Below are 9328 nucleotides of genomic sequence, written 5' to 3' on the forward strand. Positions count from 1 at the left end.
TGTAGTTAGAACGGTTTACGTTAAACAGTGATATGCGAGGAGAAAAAACTACAAGGTGAAAATGGAGTTTCAGTTTCGTCATTAGAACGAGGGCCGACGGGATCGGCAAAACCGGATCCCAAATAATTCCGTTTCCGGTGGTGCTACCGGAAATGGAAGTAGATAAAATAATTCCGAAAGTGCACTTTTGGTGAGATCTACGCGATTGGCACGTGGCGGCTTTAAATAGGTTCGCGTAGATCTACGCGATTGGCACTCAATGTATTTGATGTAATAATGATATAAATCTGCGAAGTAACGAGTAACAAATTATTTCAAAAAATTGCAGTAGAGTAAAAAGTACAATCAATATTTGCCTCTGAGATGTAGCAGAGTAGAAGTATAAAAGAAATGGACATACTCAAGTAAAAAGTAAAAGTACCTCAAAACTGTACTTGCACCACTGGGGGCATATAATGTATGTGTACACACCTTTGTATTCTTTACTATATCCTTAAAGATGTGCTTTGTAATGAACTGTAACAAGTGTCTCCAATGTGTAGTTGGGAACCTTGGTATCAGTGAAGAGCTGCGAGCCAAACTCCAGGATGTGATGATCACCAGGAACCTGCTATCCATCGGGAAGATTCTTGGAGAGGGTAAGAGAGACAATATATCGTCGTGGTTGGGCAGAAACCTATTTCAATTTCTTTCGTAAATTAATGCCCTGCCTCGTCGTACGTACAAGTGTTGCGCAAAAGTAGCGAAAATACCCGATCTACAAGCTCACAACGAGACGTGATGCGATGCGTTGTAAGCTTGTAGATTGGCTTGGATTTTTCGTAAAGTGAAAGTTGTTAAGTGTGGGTTTTATCAATATTTAACCGATAGAAAATATTAATAAGAGCCTGTGACTAAATAATAACCACATTGGATCCATTGGAACACGACTGACAATATTTTAATCCATGCGAGGATGGAAACCATGAATATATGTTCTACATAGTAATATTATAATTAGAGCAGTGGTTCTCAAACCTTTTCATGTCCCCCAAAGGGACCCCCAAAATGATATGTATTTGGCCTGCGGACCCCCATCTCAAAATATCTTGTTCCAGGGACCCCCCAGAAGCAAATATTTGAGTTACAAATGTTCGCTTCAGAAATATATATATTCAAAGATTTGCACACATTTTCAAGATTTTTTTAAAATAGCAGATATACAAGCTCATAGCGCGGCACTTGGTGCCACGCTATGAGCTTGTATATCTGCTATTTTTGAATAGCCAAAGTATAAAATATGGATAAAGGGGTTAAAATGATTGTGACACTTTATTAACTAATTTTGCTGGGGACCCCCTGGTACCCCCCAAAAGGACCCCTGGCGGTCCCCGGACCCCACTTTGAGAACCAATGCATTAGAGCATTACATCATCTTTTTTTAATGCAGTTTCTCTTTTTGGACAGGTGAATTCGGCTCAGTGGTGGAGGGACAGCTGAGGCAGACAGACGGAGGATCAGAAAAGGTTGCCGTGAAGACAATGAAATGTGAGCCTTCTCTTTCATTAGATTGCATTCCTGTTGATGATGCAACATGAACGCTATGAAATGAAATATAAAACACGTGTGTTAAAACCTGGCTGGCACTCCTTTCAGTGGACAGCCTGTCCCAAAGGGAGATAGAGGAGTTTCTGAACGAGGCTGCCTGCATGAAAGATTTCAACCATCCCAACGTCATCAGTCTATTAGGTAAGTACAATACGTTTCCGGATAACCCTACCTAAACCTATTGTAATTAAAGGGGCGGCAGTGATATTTTCTTTGGTTAAAATAAGTGCTAAATAGCTCTATATTCTGTTAGCAGTCATTGCTATAGAGTGCTTGTTTAATAACAGATGTCTTCCTGTCCCTCCAGCTCTTTTAATAAACAGAAAATAAATGTTCAGGTCAGGATACCAATTTTATCCAATCAATCAGGCTACAACAGAACTCATACAGTATACAGGATAAACAAGTGAAATTGGAAGTGATGAAACAAAGAAATAAGCAGACAAAATTGGATCAATGTTTTTCTTTCCTGATTGGTTGAAATTGGCAAACTGAAAATTGTAGTTTCTGTATATGAAAGAGATAGATAGACAGGGAGACCCCTGTTACTGAACAAACACACTAGCAATGATTACTTATCTGAATATAGAGCTTCAACCTTTTAACAAAAAAAAACGTTTTTCTTTCAAAAAATATATATTTTTAAATATAATATAAGAACATATACCCTGATTTAATACTTTGCTGTACAAATGTACTGTGTCGAATATTTTCATGCTATTTTCGTGTTTTAACGTATATATACATCCTCATAGTGTGTGCGGTACCTTGTTATTGCTAGGTGTGTGCTTGGAGGTAGGCTCAGGAGGACACTCTCCCAAACCTATGGTCATCCTTCCTTTTATGAGATATGGTGACCTGCACAGCTTCCTGCTACGCTCACGCCTAGGCGACAGCCCACTGGTAAGAAGCATGGCACACCTGCAGATATTCAACCATTATTCAGTGGTTACTGAGTCGATGAATAAGGCCACTCATTTTACAATGATATACCTCTATAACAGTTTACAGTTTAGGCATTTAGCAGACACTCTTAATCCAGAGCGACTTACAGTAAGCAAACCGGGGAAGCAGTTTGTGTTTTTCCTTATGATAAATATGATTGTAATAAATAATATGCTTTTGTCTTTTCACACAGTTCTTGCCCACTCAGACACTTCTCAAGTTCATGATTGACATTGGCCTGGGTATGGAGTATCTGAGCAGCCGCAACTTTCTGCACCGTGACCTGGCTGCTCGCAACTGCATGTAGGTTTTCACTTTTCTGTGTGGAGTAGTTTGTGTAAGTGACACACTCTCTGTAGGCGAAGAACTTTGAGAATTCATCAAATAAATTTGAATTCATCAAATAAATATATTATTCTGTTATCCACCTAGAGGAGTACTTCACCTCTAAAAAAAAAAATTTCTATCAGTAAGTCACCCCATGAAGCCTTGAATTCATGGAGAACGTGTTTGTTTTTGTCACATTTCTGAATGAAGAATCCCAGAAAGATTTCATAAATTGGTAAATGAATATAAAATAGTGGTCCAATCTTAACAACAGCAAAGCTACGAAAATAAATCTATTTATAACCTCCGACACTGTTGAATGTGAATTACACTGTGAACTGTGAATTACACTGTTACAGAATGTTTAATGATTTTTTTATTTAGTTTTGCTGTTGTTAATCTTGGACCCCATTTTTCTTCAATTCATTTTTGGATTCTTAATTTAGGAATGCAAAGGAAAAAAAAGATTCTCCATGAATTCAAAGCTTCATCTCCAAAAGTCATTTTAGGGGTGTGGTACTCCTTTAAAGTGTCCACTTGAGAGAGTGTGGTGCCTCTTGCCTCTTTGTTTCATTTTGATTTAAGCTGCACGTCTTCTCTACTTGTTTTCAGTACTGTTTGCAGCTGCAGTTATTTTCAACCATAAAAGTATTGTTGTTTAACCCATTAAGACCAGGAAAGAATCTGTGTCATTTTTGTATTTCTTTGGCTATTCAGAAGTAGCAGATATACACATTTTGTAGATCTGCTATCTTTGAAACAATCGTGAAAATGCAAATCTTTGAATATACATATACATTTTTAACTAAGATCTTTGCTTCTGGGGGTCCCTGGAACAAAGTATTTTGAGATGGGGGGGGGGGGTCCGCGGACAAATACATATCATTTTGGGGGTCCTTGACATGAAAAAAGTTTGAGAACCACTGATATTGCAGCAACATACACTTTTTTTTCAAAACTAAAGTTAGGATTTAGAAGACATTTGTTGAATCCCCAGAAGCAAAGATTTGAGTTAAAAATGTTTTTTGACAAAAGAATACCGATCTACAAGCTCATAGCGTGGCACTCTGTGCCGCGCTATAAGCTTGTAGATCTGCTATTTTTGAATTGCCAAATAAATGACAGATTCTTTCCCAGTCTAAATGGGTTAAGTTGTGTATAGTCATGTGTACGTGTTGCTGATTGAGACTATCCAAACTGTTGAACATAATGAAAAGACAATTGATATTTTTTTCCTGGCAGGCTGCGTGATGACATGACGGTCTGTGTGGCAGACTTCGGTCTGTCCAAGAAGATCTACAGCGGGGATTATTACAGGCAAGGCAGAATAGCCAAAATGCCTGTCAAATGGATCGCCGTGGAGAGCCTGGCCGACAGAGTTTTTACTATAAAAAGTGACGTGGTGAGCATCATCTTCTACTACTGTCTCCATTTAAGTCCAAATGTGCTTAGTGCAGTGTATGACTGTGTCTCAGACATATGGTAACACTGGTTCCTTTCCAGTAATACAGTCATTTCACTCAGAATGTGCTGAGTATACAGCCATGTGAATGTGTCAGACAGAAGGTAACAACACTGGTTCCATTCCAGTAATAGTCAGCTTTTCAGTCACAATGTGAATGTACTTAGTACAGTATACAGTCATGTGTCAGAAAGTAACACTGATTTCCATTTCAGCACAGAGCCATTCAGTTTACTACATGACTTCCACATTCAACTTTCATAGGAATGTTGTAACTGAAAGTGCTTTGTGCTGAAGAATTGTAGAAAGTAGACCATGAAACAAGCTTCGGCTTTTTTTGTATTGTTAATCCATTTTGGAACTTTTAATTGCTGATATTGTGCTTTTAATTGTTGCATCTATTCTATTGTATTCTATTCACACCTTAAAATTCAAACGTCTGCGACTTCCTAAGTGTACATTGTTTAGCCAAAGATTTATTATTGAGATAAATTCAGTCATTTGCTTAATTGAAAAGTCAACAAATGCAAAGCATCCTACTATAAATGCACGTGTATCTGCTTATCTGTCCACGTATCTCGAGAACCGTCCAACCGATCGACCGAATATGCCGTGCGTGTCGCCAAGGACCTGTAGTCCTCTGCGTATTCAAAATGTGTCAAATCTTTCAAAAATAGCTGATCCAAGCGTTGGATGCTTGTAGATCTTCAAACAATTGTAGTGGAGTGAAAAGTTTAAGTATTTGCCTCTGTGATGTGGTGGATCAGAAGTATATAAGTATAGAAAAATAGACATACTTGAGTAAAGCAAAAGTACCTCAGAATTGTACTTAAGTACAGTACTCGAGTAAACGTACATAAAGTTACTTTCCACCACTGCATGATAAACATGTGTGTTTCATAATTGTGTGTTGTGCAGTGGGCGTTTGGCATTACCATGTGGGAGATTGCTACGCGAGGCATGACCCCCTACCCTGGTATCCAGAACCATGAGATCTATGACTACCTTCTGGAGGGACACCGGCTGAAGAAGCCAGCGGACTGTCTGGATGAGCTGTGAGTGCTTCTCAACCAAACCTGTACCAAATACCAATGTCTGATCTTTGTTGTCATGTTTTGTTTGTTAAGACTAAGGACCACAATGGAATTGACTTTTATCGTGTTATTTTATGGGAAAGCATCTACATGTACAGTATGTCATGTACATTTATTTTAACATATAAATGTTCTTTTAAACGAATAAATCAAATTACACACTTCAACACACTAAATAACATAGTGTTCATGTAACTTGGTGATTCTCAACCGATCAGCATTGATTAGACCACGGACCCCCATTTCATACAATTTTTAACAATGGGACCCCAATCTACACTGTGATGTTTATTTAACTCTGAGAGTTTACAGACCCGTAAGGGTCCATTTGGACCCCTGGTGGCTAAAGTGATGAGAAACAGTGATTTAACTCATTTGGTTTCATGTACACTCTCAGAGTTACAGTACAGGGTCCACTCATTACTGTGTAGGCCCGAAGTTTGATTTGGGTTTCATCATTATTGAAAGTGAATCACCATTAGATCATATGACACCTCAGAGAGGAAATGAAAGTAAACTAGCACATTGTTCATTGAAACTCCCAAAGAAAGTTGTGCAATGTATTGAAGTTAACAGCTGATGAAAGTTGTGCAATGTATAGAAGTTAACAGCTGATGATATCATTGCTGTCGGATGGGAACCCCCAAAACTGTTCCTTTTTTGTTATTATTTTAACAAACATTTTAACATTTTAAAATGGTAGATCTAGATCTGCTGTTTTCGCTACTTTTGTGTGACTCGCTTGTATGCTGAAGTAGGGCATTAATTTACAGAAAAACATAAAGTTGTAATATGCAGATATGAGGTTTCTGCCCGACACCAACGATATTCAAAATATGAAACATGCATGACACGTACAGTACATTTTACAGTACCCGTAGTATAATCAATTTTACAACGTAAGCCCTATATACTTTGTCATACGACAAATAGCAAAAAATAGACGATCTACAATCTACAATGCAATGAAATTGAAATTGAAAAAATTGTGCAAATCAAATATTTTTGTGTGTGTGTGTCAAGGTTCGAGCTCATGTACAGCTGCTGGAGGGCCGACCCACTGGACCGGCCCTTCTTCCCTGAGCTGCGGGAGCATCTGGAGAAGCTCACGGAGAAGCTCCCGGAGTCCTCCAGCAAGGAGGACATCGTCTACATCAACACCAGCTTCCCCGAGGACGACCCCGACGGAGAGGCAGCGTCGTCTCAACACGCCGCCGACAACAACCCCGGCCCCCTCTTTAGCTCCTCCCCTTCCTGCTGCAGCAACAACAACAACCAGCGGCGCCGCCGAGGAGCCTGGGAGAACTCCACGGTCACATCGGCGGACATCCACGGCAGCCTGGAGGACGAGGACGAAGACGAGGACCGCTACGTGGTGGTGATCTCCTCCGAGGACGCCGCCCTGAGAGCCGCCGCCGCCGCCGCGGGGGACACGCCCCTTTTGCCGAGGAACGGAAACGCCGACCACAACAACTCGCACCGCGACACGGATCACTTGCTCCGAGGACTGTTACCCAGGGAATCGAACCTATGATGAAAAAGGGATGGTTCCTCCGTGGTTCATCATCACCAGTACGAAACCTTGTACGTCCCAAAACTTTTCAGGAAATGGGGAAAAAAAGAACCTGTGTCCCCAATGGATCCAATGCAGTTATTTTAGTCACAAGCTCTTCTGTTCATTGGTGCAATATTTATGAAACCCACGGACACGCTTAAAGGGATAGTTCACCCCCAAAATGACTTTTTTTCTATCGATTAGTCACCCCATGGAGACTTGAATTCATGGATATTTTTTGGTTTTTGTCACATTCCTAAGCCAATAATTTGATGACCAGCAGCGGTTCCGGTAGGAGACACAAAGAGTCTCCTTTGTGTCTCCTACCGGTCCGCTGGTCATCAAATTATTGGCTTAGGAATGCGACAAAATCATATCCATGAATTCAAGTCTCCATGGGTACGCTACTTTTAGCGTGACACTGTCTCACAACTAAGCACGGATTAATTTATGAAAAACATGGAAACACAAGGTTTCTGCCCGACGGAGAAGATGTGGTTGATTATAGACATTACACCGCATTGCGCTCATAGCACCTTGTCTTTTTTTTAATTATTATTTTAACAGTGACCAGTTGTCCTCCTGAGGCAATGTCTGCTTCACAATGTCACTATGCATCACTTAGGGTTCACGTGTGTAAATATTAGAAATATTTACACACGTTCCAATAAGCTTTTAATACATTGAACTGTGAAACCTTTTACTGAAATGAATAGTTTGTATTAATGTAAATATTTAAAATGTACATTTTATGAGGTATTGTCAAAAGTTGCACATGATTTACTGTATATTGACTATATTTCAAAAGACTGGGCGAGGTGTTCATTCCTTCCCAATATTCATAACTTACTGTACAGTGTTAAGGTTGTTTTTATTTTGCACTTTGAGGAAGGAATTTTCATATTTCTCCTGCCATGGTGCAACAAACACCAGGTTTAATTCAGCAAAAATAGAGCAAATGAAAACAAGTAGCTACCATGTGATCTCAGACTTCATGTGGCCAGTCTATGACGTTCTTGAGGAAGGTCCTTGCGACCGAAATATTGATGAATTGTTAATAAACTCAGTGCAGAGGTGATCAGTGTACAGAATGTTTTTCTTTTATGTGGGTTTTGATATCCTGCACCACAGAAGAGAAATCGGATTAGTGTGCATGTCATTTTCAACGTATCTCATTTGTACACTCTCAGAGTTACAGACCTGTAAAGGTCCATTTAGACCCATGGTGGTCCCCGGACCGGACGTTGAGAGAGAAATAGTGCTAGTGGTTCCTGTGCCTGGTGAAAGCCTCTTTCTGATTGGGTCTTACAATGACGTAGGGCGAGGGTGAATCAAAGTGGAATGGTGTGATTGGCTGGAGAGGGGTCTGCTGCTCTTCGTTCTTGACCAGCATCCGGCTCCCTGGTGGGCTGTACAGGAGGAAGGCCTTCATCATCCTCTCCCTGCCTTTCTTCTCCAGGCTGGGGGCACGGAGCGACAAGGTCACAGCGAATACAGATGGTGAGGCGCATGTGGTGGTGAGTGGTTTAGGAGGAGGTGCCTTATCTTGGGCCCTGTTCACTTTGAAACTGCCAGTCGACACTGTATCCCCACCTGGGCTCCCTGGTGAAAGGAGTGAGCTGAGGGAATATTCTGGACCTTTTGAGATGGCTGAAGTTGTTCAGACATGAGCGGAGTCTTTGTTTCTAATTCGTGAATTCTTTTTTTTTTTAAATATTTTGAAATAATAATAATTAAAAACAAAATATAGGAAACGACCCATAAAAATGGGCCTGCGACCCATACATGGTCCCCGTCCCACTGTTTGACAACTACTGCTTTACCTGAATTGCGCGGAAATGAACGTCGTACGTCTAATAGAATATAGTTTTATTTTATTGGTTTGCTGTACATCTCTAGTTCCACACTCCAGTCCAGTTGGCGGCGGTAATGCACCTTAGTTGGTTGCCAACCGCCAAGAAGAAGAAGAACGTCGTACGTTGACCCGGAACCGGAAGTGTTTATTGCATTGTTTGTTTACATGGAGCTTCGGATAGAAAACCAAGCGGCGAGGGAAAAAAACTAAAACTAAGTTAATAAAAGTAAATAAGTTAATAGATAACCGTTAATGTATTAATTATTTAAGTCTTACAAGTGTTATAATTATAGAAAAATAATAACACAGCTCAACGTTTTTTTTTATGGCCCAGCTTCAGAACACACTGCTTCTGTGATCTGGTGAAAAAGCAACAAGCCGATACTATACTTTGTTACTTTATTCATTTGTTACTTTGGGTGCGTTCGGAAATACAGCACTGAGCGCACTGGCCAATACAAACTAATAGGCGAGTGCGCTCCGGTGTGCAATATCCGAACGCA

At 40.3% G+C, this 9328-nt stretch overlaps 1 protein-coding gene across 1 annotated transcript in view; it reads left to right on the forward strand.

Moving 5' to 3' along the window:
- The window catches only part of mertka (c-mer proto-oncogene tyrosine kinase a), a 28787-nt gene extending 20578 nt beyond the window's left edge, over positions 1-8209 (forward strand). The window contains exons 12-19 of the mRNA XM_080450407.1: positions 543-638; positions 1447-1527; positions 1636-1728; positions 2369-2490; positions 2726-2835; positions 4102-4261; positions 5240-5376; positions 6439-8209. Coding sequence (XP_080306533.1) covers positions 543-638; positions 1447-1527; positions 1636-1728; positions 2369-2490; positions 2726-2835; positions 4102-4261; positions 5240-5376; positions 6439-6949 — 1310 coding nt within the window. The 3' untranslated portion in view covers positions 6950-8209. The remainder of the gene's footprint in view (positions 1-542; positions 639-1446; positions 1528-1635; positions 1729-2368; positions 2491-2725; positions 2836-4101; positions 4262-5239; positions 5377-6438) is intronic.
- Positions 8210-9328: the final 1119 nt, after the last annotated feature.

This window comes from Gymnoscopelus braueri (assembly GCF_963280865.1).
Source record: "Gymnoscopelus braueri genome assembly, chromosome: 14".
Classification (NCBI taxonomy): Eukaryota; Metazoa; Chordata; class Actinopteri; order Myctophiformes; family Myctophidae; genus Gymnoscopelus; species Gymnoscopelus braueri.